The 25,754-nt window shown below is 40.7% G+C and overlaps 1 protein-coding gene across 4 annotated transcripts in view; it reads right to left on the bottom strand.

Annotated features, from left to right (window-relative positions):
• The window catches only part of LOC143210536 (multiple PDZ domain protein), a 165,390-nt gene that overhangs the window by 5,476 nt on the left and 134,160 nt on the right, over window positions 1–25,754 (bottom strand). For all 4 annotated transcript variants that reach the window (XM_076427454.1, XM_076427456.1, XM_076427455.1 and 1 more), the window contains 12 exons: window positions 24,261–25,392; window positions 19,642–19,746; window positions 17,121–17,246; window positions 7,034–7,195; window positions 3,219–3,316; window positions 2,939–3,146; window positions 2,735–2,825; window positions 1,991–2,187; window positions 794–888; window positions 643–709; window positions 202–252; window positions 2–103 (listed from right to left, as the gene is read on the bottom strand). In XM_076427454.1, coding sequence (XP_076283569.1) covers window positions 2–103; window positions 202–252; window positions 643–709; window positions 794–888; window positions 1,991–2,187; window positions 2,735–2,825; window positions 2,939–3,146; window positions 3,219–3,316; window positions 7,034–7,195; window positions 17,121–17,246; window positions 19,642–19,746; window positions 24,261–25,392 — 2,434 coding nt within the window. The remainder of the gene's footprint in view (window position 1; window positions 104–201; window positions 253–642; window positions 710–793; window positions 889–1,990; window positions 2,188–2,734; window positions 2,826–2,938; window positions 3,147–3,218; window positions 3,317–7,033; window positions 7,196–17,120; window positions 17,247–19,641; window positions 19,747–24,260; window positions 25,393–25,754) is intronic.

Raw genomic sequence — 25,754 nt, 5'->3', positions numbered from 1 at the left:
CCTGTTCCGCGGCACTGCCTTCTTGTATGTCGGAGATGAATATACCTTGACCGACTTCCGCGTGCTTTCCTTCTATGATCATTATACCTAGCCCATATTGACCCTGAAACGGAGAACTTGCATGTAACAATGATAGATCGCGCGGGATTATACATATTGTTAGCGTGGTTAAAAGTTTATTGTTACTCGAACGGTACTTGCCTTCTTCACGGGCATGTTGCGCACTCCTTTGTACGCGCTGAACATTTCCGACTGTAACCGACCGCAATTCATAATTTGTTAGTCAATCCGAAATCAATTCTGTGTCAAATCAGGAGGAAATGATGAATAATTCCGAAAAAAACTTTATAAACGGAGGGACCCGCTGACAATGAGATGGAAAAGGAGAAGAAAATTTAAAAAAGAATCGCCGTTCATGAAATGTGCTGCGAATGTGACTCAATTGAAGATTGTATAGAAACTTAGAAACTAATGGTATAATTACTCGACGATTAAACGTAATTAACCATCAATATTAATAAGGAAATATTTAAGCTTACGATTGCGTCGAGCGAGTTCCATGATGCTATACTTGTACAAACGATCAGGGAACACAGAGCATGATGGAAAGCATGCAAGTAAAATCGGTTAATTAATACTCACGTCATCCAGGGTAGGAGGGAACTGGCTGATCGGTTTCACAGCGATGTCGTCAATGGCCGTCGATCTCCTGCGAGTACATCATTGCATACGATTAAATAACTCTCGTTCTCTGTAAAGAAAAAAAGGGTAATCGTAAAAGCGTATACTTTACCGTGAAACAACAATCTTGAAACAAGTACCAGCCATTCCCTTGATCATAGCGGATGCGTTCAAGTGACATCTTCCCTGGAGAACACATCCGTTTACCTAAAAATACGGATGCTTTAGATTCAACCGAAAAGTTTTCTCGAAAAGTGTCGTGTATAGGGATTGCAATCCCGCGGGATCCCGCGTCATTTCTTAGTCCCACATTTCTCAAATAGGTGATGCGGGATTCCGCAAATTCTGCAGGACTATGCGTATAATCAAAATTTTGCGATTTTTAAGAAGTCGAAGATATCGTCAACATTTTAAAGAAGGAGATGACATCCTTTGAAAGCGACGGCAAATAGGGGAAATATTTATGTATGGTTTACGAATGTTTATTAACTATTCGACCGACAAGTGTAGAGGCTGAACGAGCTATTTCCACTACAGGATATCTTTGCAATGACTTGAGGAGCAACAAACTGGAAGATTCAACAATAAATAGTCTTTGCTTTTTACGTGCTTATTTTCAAAGTATTACAAATTAAAAATATTTCTCTTTTTTTCTATAATTTTAATATTGAAAACTTTTTATTTTTAATATATTAATTATTTTAATATATAGTCTGTTTTCAAAAGAGAGATTTATTTTAATTTATGTAGATTTAGATTTTGTTTGTATTTTTTAAATAAATTTTGACTACTATGATTAAAGATGATTATCTCTCATTCATTAAAATTTGTTTCTTTATGAAATATATATTAGATCGAAGAACTAACATCAATCCCGCGGGATTGAAAATGGCGCGGGATTGCAATCCCTAGTCGTGCACAAATGATTATTATATTGTACATATTATTGTTTCCGGAGACGTATTAATTGGCAGGATTGCGTCACATCGAACAAAGTATATCGAAACTGTTCAGCAATCAACTGCAGAAATACAATAAGTGATTAAATATAACGAAGGTAAGAGACGAGGCCGATATACATATGTACATAGTTTATAAGGTCAGACGGACGAAGACGAGTTCATGAATAATTTCAACAGCCTCAGAGTTGTCGAATCAATATCGAGGAGTGGATGTGGTCTCGCACCCAATTAGTATAGTACTTTCGTCGCACGGACGCGAATGTCACCGCTGAACATATCGATTACCATGCCGAAACGGGAGAACCCGCGGAATACGGAGAAAAGTTAGGGCAAATATCGGGTCGTACCTCGAGTATCTCATCGCCGACCACCAGCTCGCCACCTTTGAGAGCCGAACCCTTCGGATTAAGGCCACAAATGAACACCGCCATTCGATTTCTGTCTCTGTGCCCAGCGAGAGAAATACCCAAACCACGCCTGTCCTTGTCCACTTTGACTAATAACACTTTGTTCCCCAGTCCATGGTACTTCTTTTGAACTTTCACTGCAAAGAAAAATGCCCGACCTTAGTCTACACGCGCCAACCACACCATACAAGTGTCAATCTTTGAAATCACACAGTGACCGAAATAAGAAAACCTAAGAGGATTTTTTGGGACGCTGCCAAACTGATTTTCAACATTTCAATGATTAATTGTGAACCAAATTATGATGATCTCGGCGCACAGGTTCGATCAATGATGAAACAGCAATTTTGCAAATTAATTAGACATTCTACGTTTCGATCCTGATGTGGATCTTTTTCAAGAGTAAATTTTGGAATTGGCTATAACAGAGAAATTACATTTGAAAATTATTCAAGTGAACTGTTTCCATGCCGGTAAACACTGAACTTTCAAATGTAATTTCTCTGTTATAGCAAACGCAAAAGTTTACTCTTGAAAAAGATCCACATCAGGATCGAAACGTAGAGTGTCTAATTAATTTGCAAAATTGCTGTGTTTCATCATTGTCATCACCACAATTCGATTACCAAAATTACGATCTATAATCACATTTAAATTAATTATGAACATTGTTTGATCGCTTACTATGCGTGTAGCCGTACTCATCCTCCTTTTCAGGGTCGGCCTCGATCTCCTGTTTCGAGCGTTTCACGTTCCCCGCGCTTTTTCTCGAAATCTGGAAACAATAAAGTCTCGAGTGAAGCCTTGAGTTTAGTCCGACTTGAAATGGTACTTAAGGCGAGACCAATCTCTTTAAAAGATGATTTAGTACGTTTTTCGATTAGCTACCTCCATGCCAGCTTTCGTATATATATTTCCCTCGAGGTCTCTGGTGTCCTCCTCCTCGGAGCTCTCATCCGACGAATACTTCCGCCTCGCTGTCTTGTCTTCCGGCTTCGAAGCATTATCGTCCTTCTCCTCGCTCACCTCGCGCAGTATTCCCGGATTAGAAGGCGGTGATGGCGCCTTTTTCCGAATTGACTTTTTCATGGAGGATCTGCGAAGCCAACTCGTCTCGTGGACGCTCTTTTCCGCTAACAAATTATGCACGTTAAACCAATCTTTTTACCTTCGCGCGCTGGATCCCGCGCCATCTGATGCTCTTGTACTTTGCCTACGGAAATCCGATCTCGAGCTACTCTGTTTTTCCTCGTCTTCGGCTCCTCCCTGCAATATGAATGTCGTCGAATGAAAAACTTCGGCAAACAAACCGATATTGATTGTACGGGAACGCAATACCGAAAATTATTAGCTCGATGCGTTCGCTCGTTCCTTCGTGGTAACGTAATCTAAATGATTCGTAATTCACAAGGAAAACCGAATAGAATAGAAAACAATAAGGATATTAGAAGAACCTGGATATCATTTTCCTTCATTTCTATATTTAGTTGTTCGGTAAACAATCGCGTTCAGCGGGAACAATAACGTTGCAAATCTAAAATTACGTAATAAATATCGATCCCAGCTAAGCTATGTAACTTTAAGAAACGTTTCACTCTTCTTGTTTTTACCACGTTTTTATTAGCTCGCTTTCTTGTCTATCTATCCGTTTGTCTGTCTGTTTGTTTGGTACAAATTTTGCAATTGATTTTAAACTAACTTCCCGATGAGCTAAAGACTTGAAATTTTAAACATAGCTCAGAACTGGATAACAATGCAATATTAAAAAACAATTTTTTCATCACTGCGATAGACTACGTTGCACGCCAACATCGCTTACACTGCAATAAATAATAAGAAGAATTGAACTAAAAAAAGACACTTGTCAAAATCCTAGTACTATATTTCCGATGGTTACTCCGACAAACGAATCAACCACTTGTTCTCACTGGAGTTACCCGAGAAGCCGTCCAATACACCAAAGAAAAGTTTCGAATGACGACTGCGGCGAAGTTTAAAAAATGCAAAACAATATGGTAAAGTTTGCAGAAATGTACGTTTTTGAAACCATGGCAATAAGATGGGACGCCGATAGTGTTCCAGTGGACGATCTTCGCGTAAACTTTGTAGAGCGTCTGTTCCATCTCGGATCTCCGCGAAACTGAACCGGCGCGGCGCGGCGCAGCGGTGAGCAACGTGCTCATCCTTCTGATCGGCCGGCTCAGACAATGACTACAGCGGATTCGTTGTCTATCGAGTAATCACGGTCGGCTGGAGTATATCGAATCCCGATTGTGTACGTATCAATTCCACGAATCCGAGTAGAGAAGGAGAAGCGAAATCGGACAGAGGGAGAGATTATTTAAAACTTGTGGGGCCGCGCGCGCGCGCGTGTGTTCTCGCACGCGCCACTGTTTAAATCGTAAATTTCTCGGATCGAGATAGATCGAGAAGCCAGCCAGTCGGATCTTGAGTGCGCGACGAAATAGACTGACGATACCCCGGCGTGTTCGCATAGGGTTTTCCCGCACTCCCACGTAACCGGGAGCCATAACAATCGATCCCATCCCAGTCGAATTAATTTACATCGAACACAATCGAACGCCGCGCAGCCCCCCGCCTCCTTCCACGCTCTCTTTTCCGTTCATTTTACGACCAAGGTCTTTTCGTCCGCTTCTCGTCACGATCGCCGTGAGAATTCAATCCATTAGCTAATTATAATTCAATTGACCGGCTTTCGACGCTCGACCGACCGAACGATCTTTGATAAGAGGTTACCGCACATTTGCGGCGGCAACTCGATCTTTTCGAAAACCTGAGTGTCTCGACTAGGAATGGGATCAACTACCTCGCAAACAGGTTCGAACATTGATTGATGGAATTCGAACTCTGTATAAGTACTTCGAAAAAGATAAATAGTACTCCCAAGTATACTCGAACTTTTGCCAGACAGTTTCGAACCCTTTACGAGTACTGTGGTAAACGTAAATAGCACTTGCAAGTATACTGGAACTTGGTCGAACAGTTTCGAAACTTTCGAAATTTTTGAAGTGAAACTTCTTTGCTGAGGGGGCTACAATTTTCTAGCGTTACGGAAGTGACGAAATTTCGCGAATAACCTTGAATAGTTTGACAATTAACATATTCATAATTAATTTACTAACTTTAAAGACTTGATTGGTGAACTTTTAAGATTGTAGAATATAAAATGAAGCCTCGGCTACATTCCCATTTAGTTTTATGCAGGTTTGATGCTTAAATTGTTAGTTATTAACAACTTTTGGAGAAGTGGTATGTTATATATGTCTGTCCTTGTCGCACAGTTCGACCCTCCTTGTCTTACGCATTATGGGAACTTCCGAAACAATCAGCCCGCGCATCAAGTGTTAATAACTAGTTAACCAGTGTTAATTTGTGAACATTTGCAATTGGATAACATAGAATCAACCTCCAGCTACTTCCGCATGCAGTTTCTCATCGGATTTTGTTCCGACTGAAAGATTTATAAACAATTATCGAAACCCTTGTTCTAAACTAACCTGAAAAATATTGATAGGTGTCAGGTAAGTAAAAAAAACATACGCGTGGAAAACCACGCGCGGCAGAAGTGAAACTTCTTGCAGTCTAGTGATGTTTACAAGTAAATTAAGATTGGAAATGGTAAATAATCCTAATGAAGCGACAACAAGATCAGGAACAACTCTCGATGCAGTATTTGCAAGACATTTAGACAAAATTGAATCAAGAATATTTATATCATATTTTAGCTATCACCTGCCAATTGTTTCAACGATAGAATCATAGAAAATCATAGAAAAAAATAATGAACGATCAAAATTTGCGACGCAAAGAAGGAGAGCGTATAGGAAAAAAAGAGACATAGTTCATAGCATTTCTCATGAATTTCTCTGACTGCATTATTGGATCCACGATTCAAAACATTAGCTTTTTCTAAAGGATGAATCTATCCCTCGAGCACGGGATGCCTTGACTGATATAGCCACTAATTATATTAATAATGATAATTCATCTACAACATATGATAGTTCACAGACGCAGGTGTCCGAAAATCGGCACAATAGCAAATTATCAATTTGGTCATTCTTTGACAATGAAATAGCAATTACAAATAATACGATACCTATCTCATCGTCTGCTGTGTTAGAAGTGGAAAATGATCTAAAATCACGATATTTAGAACGCCAAAGAAGACCCGTAATTATTTTGGCGTGAAAATTCAATCAAGTACCCCATTTTATCAAAAAGTGCACGTGACTATCTTTGTATAACGGCCACTTCTGTACCTTCAGAAAGAGTTTTTTCAAAAGCAGGAAATATCATGGATAAAAAACAAAATAGGATAAAACCAAGTATTTTGTAAATGAAATATTATTCTTAAATAGTTAGGAATTTAATCAAGGAAGTGCTTAAAACCTACTATGCAGTTTTAATTTCCAAGATTCGAGTACTACTTGTGAAAGTTTCGATTACTTTCAACATCGAAGTACTTATAAGTATCTTTTCGAAACTTGTAAGTACATACTCATTCCGAGGTTCGACAACTACTTGTATACAATGAATACTTTTCAAGTATAATCATTGAAACTTTTATTGCTTTCAAGTAGTAATCGAAACCCATGAAATGAAACTTGGTTATTGAACTTGACTCGGATTCGTGAGTACATATTGAACTTGATCCCACCCCTAGTCTCGACCCTGAATTTTTCAGCAATATCTCATCTTTAACCTTAAAAAATAATTGCTCAGTCGAAGGTTCTTTGATTTTGATAGAAAAAATTTGATAGAAACGCGGCGCGACGCGATAACACAGCGAACACAAAGACACAGAAATTCGCACTTGGCCGTGCGAACGACAGCCACCTCTAAACAAAGAATTTCAGAGGACGCTGACAGGTAGAAAGGAGCCACTGAACGACCACCGCGCACCGCGCACCGCACCGGGGCGAAAGTAAAGCAGCTTGGAAACCAGGGGAAACGACCCACCTGTATCGCTTCCGGCGTGGTGGACCTGACTGACGTGATGGGAGACGTGGTCTGCCGATGGGTAGGCGTACCCGGAGCTGCTCCGCTAGAGGGTTGACTTCTGGTGCTCTGTCTTCTCCCTGGTCTGCCACTGCCCCCGCTCTGACCGCCTTCGTTCTCGTTCTGGAAATTGTCCAAAAGTTTGATCGCCGCCTCTATATTCCGCTCCAAATCGGCGTCGAATCACGGCGTCCCGGAAAATATTGCACGTCTCAATGTTTTCGCATGTTTACCCATCTTTAACCCTCATACGCTCGCCCGAAATAGGCGCCCCGGATAATACTTCGCCCATTTTTGCGTTATACTCTCTATCAAATGTACAATTTCAAATTCGCAATCCAATCTTCTTGAAATAATGATTTACTTTCTATTTGCTTTCATTTGTTTGGTTTTAAAGTCACCGAAATAACATACTATCCCGGAATACCGTCCAAGCGACTTGATTCTGCTATCGCATATATCTCGCTCGAGTAAAACCGATGCGAAAACATCGATAAATTCCGACTGCGTAAAATCCTCGATTTAATCGCCGATTAACTTCTCGGCGACTCGATAAACGAGGTAGGGAGCGATTAAAAGCTGTGCAATATTTTCCGTGATAGCCTAATTCGAGGAACATACGGCGCGGCGCGGCGGAACTCACTGTCAGCACCGATTCGAAACTGTCGCGCGAGAGAAAAGGGAAATCGCGTGGAGGAAAATGGAGGTGTTATCGCGATGACCGACGACGTAAACCTTTCTCGCGTATCGCGAATCGCGCGGATGAATTCGCCGGCGAAGGCTGGTTGAATTGTTGCCAAAATAACAGTAATTTAGCAGCGTGACGCGCCCGATTCCGCGGCCATCGGCTATAACAGTGAGTTTTCCCACCGCCATGCCACGCCGCGCCGCTGCGCTGTTCTGTTCTGTTCTGTTCTTAGGAATGCGATTAACACGTGTTATATGTATGTAGTTGGATTCAGGCTCGCGCGAGACTGGCTACACGTTCCACAGACTGGGCTCAAGGATTTTGGAAGAATAGTGGTGCTGTTATGTTCGTTCGGGGGCTGTCGGCGAAACTCGAACCTTCGATCGAAGGAAGCTTCGATAACCTAGAGGTTGACATTTCTGAACCCTGCGGGGTCGCTGCCCTAAAGCATCCTTATTGGATCGCTGCGTATCCGATATTCGTGCTGCAATTCTCGTCGGTTCGAAAAGAAAGCACACGGAGAATATTTGTTTTATTCGAATAGGCAGAAACCTGATTACTAGACTGCGGATCATTCTGTAAAATAAAAACGGCGGTATCTCTCGCAGGAAGCGGATGCCATTTCAAAATTTCTTTCCTCAATAATTCCATTTATATTGTTTCTAGTCTGTTGCTACGCATTTTTCACATAAAATCCGCAGTCTACCGATTACCAAACAAACTGTGAATACGACTTATGATCGCGATAAACAAGTTAAATCTGACACGCAGCTCAGCTGTCATTTACGATCGAAAGTGGAACGTTCGACTCGAAATAAGGGAACGATTATAGAAATGATTTGGCCGTTCCGATCAATTTGCTTTATCGATCGAACACGCCTCGCCCTCACAAAGCCGTCGAACATTCTTAACGGTTCAATGGCTGTGTGAACTTCGAACGTCAGCGAAGAAATTATAGTTAAAATATTGGATTATCCGCGAGTGTCCCTGATACAGTCTTCGGGACCTAACGAAGAGTGGAGGCATCCCGGAGAATTAGTCGAACCTTAAAATGAAGAAGCAGCGATATTTTCAGGCGATAGGCTAGTTTTAGTATAAAGTCTCCCAGGTTCAAAGTTATGCAAAATAAAAAAAATAGATCAGATTCAATAGAGAAGCAAACAGAATCCAACAGAAACGATCGGAGCTCTGATCTATCGGAGACATGGAATTTTCGGTAACACGAAAGATCCAGAGGAATTAGAGCAAAGAGAAAAACTAATGATGACGACATCAGTTTTCAAGCTCAAACAAATAGTCCAAAGGAATTGGTGGAGTTTACGTTACACGTTATACCGTAAGAAATCACTGTTGTCTACTCTTCAAGTTTGAAGGAAAACGAATTCCAAGGGATTAGTCGAAACACCGTTCAACGAGGCGGGCCAGTAAAGGTAGGCAAATGCCACTGGAGTGCGACAGAGTGGAAGTTAACATTAGCAAAGGACACGCGCCGCGCCGCACAGTGGGCCAGAAACCGATCTTTTTGGACAAAAATCTGCCGACAACTCGGTTTTTCATCGATTCAATTGAAATGTTTTTTAAATCTTCGTGAAGAACTATACTTTGATGACGTGCTGCGCGAAAATAACTCTGATACGCAAAATTCTTTGAAAGAGCTATCAATCACAGTTGATGTTGTCAAACAGGGAGCTGGTAGATCAAATACTGGGAACGTGGCCCGAACTTTCTTTAGAAAAGCCGAATCAGTTGCTGCAGTGATTGGATTAAACGCGGTTATTATCACAAGATTGCAGAACATTCTTCAGGTAATTACATGTGACAAGAAAGCTAATTCTGTGAAATTTAAGGAATATTGTTCGGAGACGGCTAAATTGTGCATTAAAATTTATCCATGGTATAAACTACCTCCATCAGTTCATAAGGTACTGCAACATGGAAGTCATGTACATACTTGCTACATTTGAACTGCCAATTGGTTTGTATTCAGAAGAGCCACAAGAGGCAAATAATAAAGTCTTCAGGAAATCGCGAGCTGAAAACTCCCGAATGTGTTGCCGCAAAAAGACAAATATAGATATTATACGGCATATGTTATTATCATCCGATCCACTTATAAGCTCTCTAAGAATAAAGAATGGCCAGCACAGGGAAGTTCTTTCTCAAGAAGCGAAACGCTGCTGTTGGATCAATAAATTAATGATAAGTCTCATAAGTGCCGAATGTAATTCTATTCAATTAGTAATTCTCAGGGCCAGATTTACAGTTTAAAATTTTGCGGTTTAGAGTTTAGGGTTAAGAAGTGTCGGTAACCCAGCTGGGGCATGCAAACTTATGGTATGGGCGGATAAAGTATCGGAGCAATGGACTTTGTAGATAAGGATTCTTGATTGTGACAGTTAACGATTTTCGCGCAGCGCGTCATCAAAGTATAGTCCTTCACGAACATTTTAAAAGAAATTCCAATTGAATCGATGAAAAACTGAGTTGTCGGCAGAGTTTTGTCCAAAACGATCGGTTTCTGGCCCACTGTGTGCGGGTGCGGTGTTCTGTTTATTTAGACTGGTCTCGCGACCAACGAAGAGTATGTAGAAGTAAGTGTAGAAAAATTTACAATGTCAGACTGAAAGTTACTGTGATCTTCAGGCTTCATCGAAGAACATACAAAATCCGGAAAGTTTAGTTGAACCACGGAGTTCGGACAGCACACACTGTAAAACACTGATATCACTGATATTTTTCCAGGGACCAACGAAGAGTATGCCAGCACAGTAAAATTGGTGAAAGCTTCGTCGAAGAACAATAGAAAATCCTGAAGAAGGTCTACTCGGAACACTGTAAACACTTGTGTCACTGGTGTTCTCATCAGGGATCAACGAACAGAAATGCAAAGAAAAATTGACGGGAAACATCGGGTTGGAAGGTGCTGTTACCACTGTGATCTGTCTGGCTCGAAGGACAGATCGAATGTCAAAGGATAGAAGCATGGGGTCGGACAGCACAGGTGTCACCGAAGCACTAGTGGCCACTGACGCGAATCGCGTGTGAAATTCTCGAGAGGCGATCACGAGAACCATGATTATAGCGGTTGAGGAATCCTGCGGACGCAACGGAGACCGGAAGCGGCGGCGGTTCTTCGAAGGTGCATCGACGGATTGTGCGTGTGCTTGTGCAACGTACTAGGAACGAGACGCATTTGCGTCCGAAGAGGCGGTGCATCGCCGATACTCTTGAGGCAGCCGAGCCAGCTCTAACGTCTACCAGTCGGTTTCGTGTATGAAACTGCGGGTGTCGATATATCAGAACGGAGAGAGAGAAGGTGGATGGTGTTGATCAGAGGGGGCTGAAGCCAGGTGGAAGGGGTGATGGTCCATGGGGTCGGTGATGGACGCTCCGTTGCAACGACGTAATCCACACTTTCTGTCAAACCGTACCGAGCCCCGACCGATTGTCAATCGGACGTCCTCGGAACCACGTGTTTTCTCATCGTTTTTCCTACCTCGAGTTCTTTTCTTTTTTTTCACCTCTCTGTTCAATTTTTTCCCCTGCTTTCTCACTCCCTCTCTCTCTCTCTCTCTCTACCAGCCCCTCTGTTTTCATAGACTCTTTGCCGGAACACTTACCGGAAGGCAAATTGGATTGGAATTGATCCGGCGGCGGTCGGCGAGCCCGCGTTTTATTTCGGAATCGGGGAAGCTGATAACGAGATTGCAGATTTTTACGCGTTCTTGACACTCCGGCAATTATAGAATATGTCCCTGGCAGGAGTAAAAAAAAACGTTCGATCGAACAAATCAAGCGTCCGTCGCGACTATTCGTACGCTTGACGAGGAAAATATTTTCGCCGCCGGTGCGCCAGGCTAATGGATAGTTTTATCGTATTATAGGGACAGATCAAATTGTAGATTTTATCGAATGGATAGGATTACGCGCGAGACTCGTCGTACGTAAAATGTAGTAATTTAAGGGAGGTTTTTAATCATTCATTACTTATGAATAGACTGCGGGGATCTTTATGCAAAATAAAAAATGTTTGCATTGATTGCAAGACACAGGAGCGAAATAAAAATTTCTTTCTTCTTTTAATTGCCTGATTAAGCTGAAGCCGATACGCTGATGTCTTTAAATCTCTTTAATATGTCCACTGCTTTAAATTGTGCTTACCCATTTTTGTCATAAATGGATAAAATCCACAGTCTACTTATGAAACATAAGCGCTAAGAAAATGTTGTTGGCAGCATTATTTTCGTCGTTCGAAGTGTTCGAAATTATTTCAACGCTTCCTCGCGTTGCTGTTTTAACTGGGAATGACGAGTTAGTTCGTGATTCGTGTGCGCTACCACCAATCAAGAATTTTCCAGTTTCTTCATTAGCAATTTGTTGAAATTCTCGACAGAAGAGTAACACGCGGAAACCGTAGCTCTCTTATTTTTCTCTCGCCCCTTTCACAGATTGGCGAACCGCGTGCTTGTAAAATTAATTTACCCGACCAAGATAAATCCTATTATCAAGAATTAATGCTTCCAACCGAATCCGCTTAATGGTTTGAGTGGACTTAATTAACGTAATTGAATTACATCGAAATGACTTACACACCGTGTAACCAATTTCTCTCAAAGCTAAACGGAACACATTTCAGGCAGTCGAATCTCCGATTGTACTTATGTACATTAGCGGTAATTTCTCTGTCGAACGATCGCGTTCAAAGCATGATATCTCTGTACTACGTGTAATTAACAACGTTACCAACAAATTGATTTGATCACGTATCGCTCACTTCCACCGACACTCTGCGCTCCGACGAGAATCGATCGTGAAGAAATCAACGGTGAAACGAAAGGATAGTCATTTTCGCTCGGTATTTTCAGGCTTTCCGCGAGAGACTCCCGCGACAAACGGAATCGCGAGCATTTGTGAAATAAACAAACGACAAGAAAAAAAGAGGAATATTCTCTCGATCTGTGTGGGGAAGCAGAGCTCCGGCGCAGTTCACCCCGAAAATATTCGTCCGATTTGCTCGCAAACGCTCACCCGAATTTCAGCGTTTTACGGTTTATCAAACTTGTCGGGACAAAGGTATCTTCCCTACGATCGCGCTCCGTTCACAACGCACACTATCTGCAATACCGTTTGTTCTGATTTGCACGATTCTCATTCTGTTTCTGCCTTTCACACTGTTTCCCTCCTGTCACCCCCTCGTCAGCAGGTTTATTGGAAAGTTCGACCTCGATGCATCCTACATACATATATAAGGGACGTTCGCCGATAATGGCTGTCTACGTGTCTCCCTCTCTCTACATCTATATATACGTACTATATGTATTTCTCTCTTCATCCACCTCCATTTTTCGTTCCCTCTCTCCCTACCATTCATTTTTTTAATCGACCCCGTCCGCCACCCTCCTTTGGATATTTTCGCTTTCTCTCTAAACCAGCGTCCTCTCTGTCGTTTGGTCCATTTAATTTCATATACGATCGGTGCCGTATCCCCGGCTCAATCGATTTGCAATCGAGAGAACTCGCGACGCGGTGTTCCAAAGCTAATTGTCCCGATGAAACGAATTAATCGTTCTCGTTTAATTATCGTCGAACATCCGACGAACCACGACGGACTCACCCTCCGGAACCGGCTCGACGGAGAGTCGATTCCGCGGCGTAACTTCGCATTCTTTTTCCAGTTGCATTTTTATTCTTCTTTTCATCCAAGCGAATTGTAATTTTCAGAATTCTCAAGTCGGTTTTTGTATTCTCGTGCAAGTCCATTAAAGAAGAAAGAACGATCTATCCGCATGCTAATTACTCGAATGGCTTTAATCGTTCCTGTATAATTACCGTCGCATTTCCGCCGTGCGATAACGAACGATTACGTCTGCTCATCGATGTTGATTTTCGCTCGTAATGATTCGTGTTCGACATTTTACTTTCACATGAACTTTTACATGCAGAGATAACTTTAGTCGACACACTGTTTTGAATAGAATTGAAATTCAATGTATCTTTCCGCTTTTGTGCTCAATAAAAATAACACGCAGTGTTGTCAACAAAAGTAAATATTGAATTTGATAGAAATGTCGATCGCTCTCGCTGGGCTCGCTGCTATTTCAGTTCGTCTCTCGAGACACAATTCTCCGGTTTTAATCGTTTCCACTTTGAACTTTTTATTCTGATCGAATTATTTGCGTTAAGTTGTGCACTTTCATTTTGTACTTGCATCTCCAAGTTATGCTCTCTTCCGTTTCGGATCTGTTTTTTCTTTTTACATTGATGAATTTAACTTCGTTGGAAAACTTCGAAATTACATTTCCGGCCCGATTCCTGTGAATTGCTTCAACTTGAAACTTTATTCTTCTCCGCCATTGTTGTAACAGTTTCAAGATTCGAAGCTTCAATTATACTCCCATTGCCTTGATTTGCTTCTGATTCGAACGTTCTTAAATCAATTGTATCGCTTAGCAATATCTCCATTCCACCCTAGACATTTGGAATTGCTTTTGTTTAGAGTATTATTGTGAATTTTGTTTGTTCATCTGCTGTACACAGAATTTGATCATAAAGTTAATTGCATCGTCCTGCAATACGTCGATCCCCTGCGTTTGAATTGCATTTCTCTATGTTGTTGTTGTCATTGTTGTTGAAAAACAAATTGACTTGTCCTGTCGCTGCTTTGTAACAGCCATTTATTGTAAAACGTAATTCCAACTAAAATATATCACTAAAAATACAGATCAAAATATCACTAAAAATAAATATCGGTATTGCTCGAAGAAAAAATAAATATAAAAATAAATTAATAAAATTCAACCTGTACGTTGCATTCTATTTCTGACTAACCAAGTATAAATTCTCTATCTAAACTTCCGGTTTGTGAAGTATTCAGAGCAGAAACAGACGGCACATGCGAGCAAATAAAAAGTGAGAAAGGTTCGAAGATCGTATAAACGCGTAAAAGGGAGAAATAAGGCGGGGAGGCAGATAGTAAACAAGCAAGCAGGGGCTTTAGAAAGAAAACGTGACACAATGGGACACATAACGAGCCCGATAGAAAAGGGAACTGTGTTGCCATAAACCGGAAGTCACCGGAAAGTCGTAAAGCAGATATAAATGAAGTTATACGAGGTACTTTGTGCGAGTGTATACGATCGATTATTTCAGAAACTATGGAAAACACGGAAAAGTTTTTCTTGGAAATGACGCGAGATGACAAAAAAAATGCATAAGAGGTGACGTTATTGCAATACTTAATTTAAGAATTATGAAAATCGAGAGTCTCTTTTTTTTAAATGGAAATGTAATAATGCGCTCGAAAGTTAATTTAACAACCTATGAAGCGTACACTTGATTTTGTGGTAATTATTTACAAAAGCACCACCCTCTCCGATTTTGATAAAATTTATATATGATATAGATATGGACATTTTGAACAACTTTTTCCTTTTCCAATATAGGGGGGTCGCTTTTAGTTTTCGAGATATTTGCAAAAAACTATCGCGAATACTGTATTGAATTTTTCGCATTCCTGGACACTCCGCTGCAACGTAGACCTGTTTAGGTGCGGCGTTTGTTTACATTTTGACGCTGTAGAGATAAGAGAGAACTAGTGTTGTATAAAGCTCGAGTCTTCGAAGCTTCAGAGCTCAGTCTTAAAGACTAAGTTTCTATAGAAGAAGATTTAGAAGAAGTCTTTAAGACTGAGCTCTGGAGCTTCGAAGACTCGAGCTTTATACAACACTACCACACACACCCACCCAGTGCTTAAGACGCACCCAGTGTTTTTAAAAAGAAGGTTTCCGTTAAGAAATTAACATTTGCACCAATTTTCACTATCATATTCGTAATCAGCACGTGAAAATACGTAAGAATCTAGAGTATAATTTAGAAACAGTGGGTGCGTGTTAAGCACTGGGTGGGTGTGTGTGGTGTCAGGCTGGCCCTTTCCGCCCCCCCCCTGTTTTCTCTCTTATCTCTACAGCGTCAAAATGTAAACAAACGCCGCACCGAAACAGTCTACGTTGCAGCGGAGCGTTCAGGAATACGAAAAATTGAATACAGTATTCGCGATAGTTTTTTGCAAATATCTCGAAAACTAGAAGCGACCCCCTTATATTGGAAAAGGAAAAAGTTGTTTAGAATGTGTTGCTGCATAACATATTATATATATAAATTTCATCAAAATCGGAGAGGGTGGTGCTTTTATAAATAATTACCGATTTTGTTTTTGTTTTTACTGTTTCACGCGTAAAAATACATGAATAGTATGTACAATATAATATCAAAGCTCGCTATGACCATTTGTGAAAATGATACAATTTATTGAAATCTATTTTAATCACGATCTCGGGTCCTCGAGTACTTGTTAACACTTTACCTACCGGAAGCCAGAATTGGGCAAAAATTTAATCAACGATTGACGATTAAATTTCTACTTGAATCGTTAATCGCAATTAACAATTAATCTCCTCGTTTAGTCGTTAAAATTGTGGTTAACGATTAAATACTTATTAATCGTTAATTGCGATTATTGCGATATTAATCGTCAATCGGATAATTGATTAATGATTAACTGCTGAAATTTCGAAATGAAATGCGTAATCAGAACTGTATGAATTCTGAAAAGAATGTAAACTGAGTTTAGGTGTATTTGGTTCATAATACAAATTCTGTTTACGTGCTTTTATGTTTTTTTCCATGATTCCTTTTTTTAATCAACGATTTACGATTAAATCAATCGATTGAATCAATCGCCGATTTTTCGACGATTTCTTCATTTAATCAACGATTGACGATTAACTTCATCAATCGATTGAATCAATCGCCGATTTTTCGACGATTTCATTTTTTAATCGTATACATTAATCAATCAATCATGATTACAATTTTAATCGATTAATGTCCAACTCTGCCGGAAGCCTATTAATAGGATTTTCAATAATTGTGCTGTACCACAAGAAAACATAGAAATTTTCTTTTACATTGCAATTTTAGATTAAACTATTAGATGACGTTATCGCGGGTGACTTGTTAGTTCACAATGAAAATTGCTGTTGCCTTTGAAGGTTCCATTGAAAAGTGTTCAGCCATGTACCGTAGATCTTCCAAAATTATGCAATAATCACCGGTCGGTAATGTGTTAAGTTAGTAGTGTCAGAAATAATGCTTTACTAAAATTGTGTTTGGCACCAAGCAGGTTTTCTAGTTGTTCCACTCGTTTCGCACCCGATTGGAGACTATCGATCGGTGCGGGGAGGCGAATGTGCGACTAGTTCAGCAACAATACGATGGAAATGTGAAAAAATGACGGCAGAGAGGGGAGAGGGGAGAGGGAAGGAGAGCACATCGATATTCCTGGTCGTGGCGAGGTCTCACCAGGTGCACCAGAGATTGGACGAGAAGACAGACGGGATTTCCGGAGGCTTGTATCACCTCGACCGCCCGCTCGTGCGTGCTGTGTCGCAGGTCCACGCCATCAACCTCGATTATCCGGTCCCCGACCTGGAACCAAATGCACGAACAGAGAGACACGCGTGCGATACTCTCCCATTGTCGTCGATCTTCTCTAATTATAAGAAACGCTTCTCCACCCCTGACTCCGTCCAAGTCAATCGTTGTTTATCGGGTAACCAAGATCGTGCTACTTTTAACATCTGACGAAAAAGTTCAATGAAAATGCTCGGCCAGTCGAAAAATGTCAATGAATGCTCGTAAGGGGGGTGTAGAGGGAAATGGAAGGAACACAATTTTTAACTTTGGGACTCTGTTTGAACTAGTTAGGAGGTATAACGATACTAAAAGTCCCTACTCCCTAGCAGAGTGCAGGTTTTTCGGTTTTCCGCTTATATCTCGGAAACTATGTGTCCTAGCGATAAGACCATTCCATATGAAATTAAAGCTAACAAAATGTGCCATAAGACTGACTCCATTCAGTTTTTCGCTATCTCGCATAGTTTCCGAGATATCCGGGCTCAAAGTTCACTTATTTGAGGCAAAAATTTCTTTTTCACAATTAGTGGAACTTTGAGCGCGGATATCTCGGAAAATATGCGAGGTAGCGAAAAACTGAATCCAATCAATCTTGTGGCACATTTTGTCAGCTTTAATTTTGTATATAATGATCTTATCGCTAGGACGCATAGTTTCCGAGATATACGCGGAAAATCGAAAAAGGTGACCTTCTACGTGCCCCCCTGCAACCCGCTCACCTCCTAAGAGTGGGGACTTTTAGTATGTTAAGCAAGTAACTAGTCCAAACAAAAACCCAAAGTTAAAAATTGTGTTCCTTCCATTTCACTCTACATCTTTTCGTTGACTGGACTAATTAGTCCAGTCGCCAGGTACTTTTACCTGGAAAATATTCCGAACTTAATGAAATATTGACACGTCTCTGGGGTGTCGAATCTCAGTTTTCGACCTCGAGGACCCTGTGCTAACTTGGGGAGGGGGAAAAAATCACGATTTTTATTACCTTGTTTTGGTTTTTCGTCTATTACTCAAAAACTGTGGGTCCTATGAACTTTTGTCTTCCATTTTGGGAAAGAGCATTAAATTTCCTTCAAATTTCACTGGTCAATCTTTTTTTCGGCCAAATAGGCACCGAGAGACAGGCGTTCAAAATTAGGAAATTAAGTGGCAACTGACGAATATGTATAGGGAAAGACAGAGAAAATTACACTGTCCAACAACAAAAATGTTTCCATATAACTGTTGGGTGTATCTTATACAGTTTTTATCGCTGATTCCGAATCTGGCCTTAATTTTTCTCCTACACGAACAGTTTTTGAGAAATTTGAGTTTGAAAAAAACACGTTTTTCGACTTTGAACAGATATTATGATGTTATTATAAAAGATATTGTATTATTCTTTACAGCAAAAGATTCTCTAGACTTTCCCGAATCCAGTGATGTGCAATAGTAATACATTAAACATGTTTAAACAATCTTTAAAGACGGAGAGTCCTCACTTTTGTACACATTTTTGAGGATATTTTTCAATTTAAAAAAAAAAAATAAGAGTCTAAGGGTCCAGCGGAAAATCGAATTGCACCACGCGATAGAGCAGACTTTTATCTTGAGAAACCACTCTTTCAACTTTCCAACGTCGACATTTTTTTCGATCCTGAAAGTCCAATCGCCAGGTCGAAAAAAGGGCGTCTACCTGCAAAGTATTCCGAACTTAATGAAATTTTGACACGTCATTTACTTTTTTTACGTATTTCTCAAATTCGTCTTCCGGGGGTTGGGGGGCGTGTTCGTAGGGGGGTGTGAAAATGTAAGGGGTATACATAGTATGTAGTTTATATGTAGATAAGTTGAAAAACTAAATTTGTGAGCCAAAAACCTGCAATTTCCTGCTAAATGTCACAATGTGTGGCTCAAAATGATATTTTGAGAAACATTTCCTAATTTTGAACGACCGTTTCTCGGTACCTATTGGATCAAAAAATACGTTTGACTAGTGAAATTTGAAGGAAATTTAATGCTCTTTCCAAAAATGAAAGAAAAACGTTCGTAGGACCCACAGTTTTTGAGTTATAGGCGAAATATCAAAAACAGGTAACAAAAATCGTGGTTTTTTCCCCCTCCCCAAGTTATCACAGGGTCCGCGAGGTCGAAAACTCAGATTCGACACCCCAGAGTACCCCTAAATGACGTGTCAAAATTTCATTAAGTTCGAAATATTTTCCAGGTAGACGCCTTTTTTTCGACCTGCCGACTAGACTAAATGTTCAACTTTTCTGAATGTAAAAACGAGGTGGAAACGTTAAATCGTTGGAAAAAAGGTAATAAAAGCCGAAGGTGTCTATATTATCTCTATCGATTGGAATGTCACGAACGTTCTTGGTTACCTAATATTATTGAACGCGAAAGGAAAAAGGAAACAATGGGTTACCTTCAACTCGCCGGTTCTCCCAGCCGGACTGTTCGGTAAAACGTTCTTTATGAAGATCCCAGATATGTTCTGAGATTTACTAGAACTGCCATTGTGCAGATCGACCTGGAACACAGATTTCAAACTCGTGTAACAGATATGGCACATTTGTCAATGCGACAGCGGGTTCGGTACAATATTTTTCCTGAAAGAGTCTCGCACACCTAGGAATAGCAAGGTGATCTGTGACTTTGACCGTTTATATTCGGCAGAAAGAAATTTGTGAAACTTGCCTTGCGCGACTACACCGAAATACGGAGTACGGAAAAGCCTTGATCTAAGAAAAACACGGATCCGTGCTGTTTCTTAGATCGTGTGGTTCTACATACAGTGGCTCACGAAAGTATTCGAACGCCCTTTAAAACAGAATATCTTTTTTATAATTGTAGCAAACGACCTGTGATTTTTTATAATCAATTAGAAGCACTGGTTTATGAAATGATATGCAAAAAAGATTTTCCAAAAAATTATAATTTACAAAGTTACATGCAAAAAAAGAAAAGTCATTTTTTTAACTTTTTTTATTAGGGCCCTTAAAGAAAATTTAAAATATATGTTTTGTGGATCTATGTTAGTTATACACATGCTGAAAATTTCATCGAAATCGGTTGACGCAGAAAAAAACGACACGCATCGAGAGTTGTACGATTTTGTGGATTTTATGCAGAAACTGATCAAAAATCGTGTAAAACTACGATTTTCAACATTTTGAATCGCTTGTAGCTCGTGTGTATGTCAATCGATTTTGACGTAATTTTCAGCATGTGTATAATTAACATAGATCTACAAAACATATACTTTAAATTTTCTTTAAGGGCCCTAATAAAAAAAGTTAAAAAAATGACTTTTTTATTTCTGCCTGTAACTTTGTAAATTATAAATTTTTGGAAAATCTTTTTTGCATATCATTTCATAAACCAGTACTTCGAATTGATTATAAAAAATCAGGTCGTTTGTAACAATTATAAAAAAGTTATTCGGTTTAAAGGGCGTTCGAATACTTTCATGAGCCACTGTAGGTTCGAATAAACCGCTAAACACAGTTCACATTATATCGTGTTTAGTCAGAAGCTAAGTATTTCTATCGAGAAGGTCTGTGCCAGCTGACTGACAATAAGTAGGAAAACAATTGGTGTTAAACAATGAGACCTGTTACATGATCACCGAGATAGAAATGAATGTTGCGCGTCAAATATAACTTTTCGAAGCATCATCGAAGCAGAAGAATTAATAGTAGCGACAATTCTGTTACGTTGCGGAGTTACACACTCGTCTTCCGTGTCTTGAAGCCATTCGGCACATTAATGCATTTATACCAACTTTGTACGTCATGTAGTATACAGGGTGAGTCCGAAGAAACAGAACACCTAAATATCTCCGTTACTTTTCGTTGTACATAAAAACTTCTTAGGACAAAGTTACACTGTTTGAAGGACCACATGTAATGGTGTAAGGGAAAACATTTTCAAGGTCATCGATGTTTTCTTAAATGTAATGATATATCTTCGTTAACGTAATGTTGTAGCTGACAAAATAACGAATTCATCCATGTAACACAACATGACCTACAAATGACCTTCAACCCAGAAAAATGGAATAAATAAAATTCAACGTGTAAGAGTCATTTGCTTTATATCTGTTACGCAAAATGTTCAAAAATATTCCCTCGAGCTGCTATACATTCAAATGTATCGCAATACACAACATAATAACAGATTCGGTGTTGACAGGAAGACATTTATGATATACCTTCACCTATGCGTTCGTACAAAATCGTGGTTATCAACTACTAATTACTCTGAAGACCTTCTTGCTATCAGATTTCCACTGTTTCTAAGATTTCTAATCTACCAGTTTTTCGATGAACGTTTCACAATGCGTTACTCGAAGGAAGATAAGATTGATATGATTTTCATTTATGGAGAAAGTCGACACTGTTTAAGAGAAGCAGTGCCGTTGTACAAGGACCGATTTCCTAATCGTAATTATCCATCAGTTTCCGTTTACTCCAATTTGATAAATAAATTCCGTGAAACTGGTAGTGTTGACAATGAAAAATGTACGAAGGTGAGGACTGTAAGGAATGAAGCAAACACAATTAATGTTCTGGCAGCAGTGGATACAAACCCTCATGCTAGTACGAGGCAAATCGCACGAGAAAGTGGCATTAATCAAAAATGTGTAGTGCAAATACTCCATGAACAAAAACTTCACCCTTTTCACCTATCAATTCACCAAAAACTTCATGGCAGACACTTTGTAAATCGTGTAAACTTTTGCCAGTGGGGATTCAGACAATTGATAAACGATAGAGCATTTTTTCATAACGTATTATTTACCGATGAAGCTTCGTTCACACGAATCACGGGCAGATAAATTTTAGAAACATGCATTATTGGTCATCTGAAAATCCGCGGTGCTTACGGACAGTCGACAAACAAAGACCGTATGGTCCGTCAATGTTTGGTGCGGAATTGTAAACAACCAAATAATTGGGCCTCGCTTTATCACCGGAACATTAAATGCAGAAAAATACATTGCATTTTAACGAGAATCGTTACCAATTCTCCTGGAAAATACACCCTTGGACATTCGTGAAGATATGTGGTATGAACATGACAGATGTCCAGCCCATTCTTCCCGTGTCGTAACACAATTCTTGAATAACAAGTTTCCAAATCGTTGGATTGGACGTAACGGACCCGTATTATGACCAGCTCGTTCACCAGATCTTACACCCCTCGATTTCTATCTATGGGGAAAAACTGAAAGACGATGTTTATCATGAACCACCAACCACTGTAGACGACATGAAAGAAAAAACGCCAGGGCTTGTGCGTCGATTCCGTCAGAAATGAATTACACAGCAGTACGTTCTGTAACTGCACGGCTAAATGAATGTATAGCAGCTCAAGGGAATATTTTTGAACATTTTGCGTAACAGAAATCAACCAAATGAATCTTACACGTTGAATTTCATTTATTCCATTTTTCTTGGTTGAAGGTCATTTGTAGGTCATATTGTGTTACATGGATAAATTCGTTATTTTGTCAGCTACAACATTACGTTAACGAAGATATATCATTCCATTTAAAAAAACATCGATGACCACGAAATCTCATAAAAAAATAACTTGAAAATTTTTTTTCTTACACCGTTACACGTGGCCCTTCAAACAGCGTAACTTTTTCCTAAGAAGTTTTTCTGTACAACGAAAATTAACGGAGATATTTAGGTATTCTGTTTCTTCGGACTCATCGTGTATACAGTAAGCGGCAATATTAAGTGAACACTCTTAAAAATGGCATAACTTTTTAAAAATTGGTCCAAAGTACTTGAATTTTTTAAAGATGTTAGATCGGCTAGTTCGCTAGAGAGTAAGTAAACAAAAATTTATTACGATTGTAATTGGTAGGAATTATATAATACAAAATTTTTAAAAATGATGCTCTGTCAACTTTTTTATCTGGGCCTGTAACGATAATTTAAATAATGCGTTTTATAGATTTCGCTAACTTATATGCATACTGAAAATTTCACCGAAATCGGTCAACATTGCAATGAGCTACATATGTACTTGTACGTTGAAAGATGAGAGTTTAAGGGTGAAAGTCGCAGTTTTTCAGCCTTGCCAGGGCATTTCGCCCTTAGGTGATCATCTTTAAACGTTTGTAGCTCATTGCAATGTTGACCGATTTCGATGAAATTTTCAGTATGCATACAAGTTACCGAAATCTATAAAACGCATTTTTCAAATTATCGTTACAGGCCCGGATAAAAATTTAACAAAACATCATTTTTCAAAAATTTTGTATAATTCCTACCAATTGCAATCGTAATAAATTTTTGTTTACTTGTTCTCCAGCGAACCAGCCGGTCTAACATCTTTAAAAAGTTCAAGTCCTTTGGACCAATTTCTAAAAAGTTATGCGATTTTTAAGGGTGTCCACTGAATAATGCCGCTGACTGTACATATGGTAGCGCGTATATCGCCCGACTGAAATTATGTATCAACCAGAGTTGGGCAAAATGTAATTTCAATTACAATTACAATTACTTGCCAATTACTGTAAATTGTAATAGCAGAAATACAATTACAATTACATGTAATTACATGTAATTGTAATTGGTAATTGCAATTACTTGACGAATCACTGTAATTGTAATTGTGGTCCGCAATTACAATTACTGGTTGAGCGAAAGTAATTGCAATTCCAATTCCAATTACATGTAATTGTAATTGGAATTGCAATTACATGTAATTTTAATTGAAGATGTAATTAATTACTCATGTAATTAATTCCTGCCCAACTCTGGTATCAACCAATACCATCAACGTTGAACCATTTCAAGGTTCAAGGCTCGACGTAGACGCGCATCTTTCGAACTTTATACGAAAATGGTAAGAAAGAAAACGTATCGTTTGTATGGTCATAGAAAAGCAACGTAAACGTAAATGTAACGTAATTCGTCTAGCAGCGAAGCTAGCGCCACACCAAAGAAGCCACGCTTCGCGAAGCGCGACTCTTACTTCGAGTTACTTCGTTGTTACTGTTGTTAGGCGTGTCGCGTTACGCACCTTTCCGCCGACGATGCTCAGGCCCAAACTGGTTTTCGGCTCCCTGTAGATCTCGACCAGCCTCTCTGGTCCCCAGTGCTTGGACCAGCCGACGTTTCCGTCGTGGTCGCGCTGCGTAACCGTCATGTTGACCGGTTCGTCGACGAACACGACCGTCGGAACCTTGGTGAACGATCCTGACGACGCCGAGCTCTCGGATTTCTGCGACACGTAGCTGGAAGGTCTGCTTTGGGATCTGGTCCGATATCCTTCTCCGACGTACTCGGCCTCTAGAATCTCATCGTCGCTGCACTGGACCGCTTTCGATTCCTGATAGGTCTGGACCTCGACCTCTCTTCTGGGACTCTTCGAGGACTTGCTAGGCGACTCTTTCTCCGGAGGCTTGGCAGGACTAGTCGATATATCCTCGGGGATGCACTGTACGCTCTTGGACTCCTTGACCTGGCTCTTCTCGGACCTGGACGGGCTGTCGAAGCTGTCCTCTAGGTCGGGGGTCCTCGACAAGCTGCCTAGATCGTCCAAGCAGCACTGGACGCTCTTGTTCTCGCCCTGGGTCTGTGTCTCGACCTCTCTTCTAGGACTCTGGTAGTAGTACCTGCGTAGAGGGCTGTCCTTGGAGATCTCCGATGGGCTGAAGCTCTGCTCGGGACTGCACTGCGTGCTCTTGGTCTCCTGCTCGGTCTGTGTCGCCGCGTCTTGCTTCTCCTTCGGCGAGTACTGGGTCTCCTTGAAGCTGAGCTCGACCTCTTCGACGCCTTTGCTCGGCAACGACCAGCTCTTCTCTTCAGCCGGCGGCGCTGTTCGCAGAAGGTCCTCGAACGAGGTCGAGAGAGGTCCGTGCAACAGATGATCCGACTGGCTCTCTAAAGTCTGACTCTGGTACTCGAGCGAGTGCTCCTTGCTGATTAGAGTGTCCTCCTCCGATTTCGCCGCGACTTCCTCCAGCAGCGGTCGCTTCTGCTGCCAGAGGGTTCTGTCATAATCCTGGGACTCGAGTCGTCCTACGGAATCGCCGCTGTCGTCTAGCCTCTGCTTCTCGTCAGGCTCAAGGATCCACCTCGAAGGATGCTCGACCTCCTCGACCTTCTTGTCCGGTTGCCGCGGGCCAACACTTTTTCCTGGTTCCTCCGGGCTTCATGGAACAGAAGAAAGAAACGGGCAAACCCGAAAGCGGAGCGTTAGAAAATGTAATGAGGAAAAAATCCCGGCGTCCGACCAAACCCGATCCGATCCGATTCGAACCGGCGCGCGACGCGAGAGTGGAGAGGGTTTTAATGAAACGAAGTCGGTTCGGTCTTAATGAGCGGCACCGACGCGAGGGCTTCTTAGTCCCGTGGAACGTTTAGACTGAATCCGCTAAAGCGGCGAATGGAAAGGTCTTCCGCGGTGACCCATTAATTGCGGGGACGTTATGGTTCCGTGAGTTCGTGCGCGGCGTTAACAGACACGGAATTGGATGGAACGGGCGTTGGACGGTCGAGGAATTTATCGACG

This window comes from Lasioglossum baleicum, chromosome 7, assembly GCF_051020765.1.
Source record: "Lasioglossum baleicum chromosome 7, iyLasBale1, whole genome shotgun sequence".
NCBI classification, from domain to species: Eukaryota; Metazoa; Arthropoda; class Insecta; order Hymenoptera; family Halictidae; genus Lasioglossum; species Lasioglossum baleicum.
The sequence above is the reverse complement of the archived record's forward strand: the minus strand, read 5'-3'. Positions and strand labels throughout refer to the sequence as shown.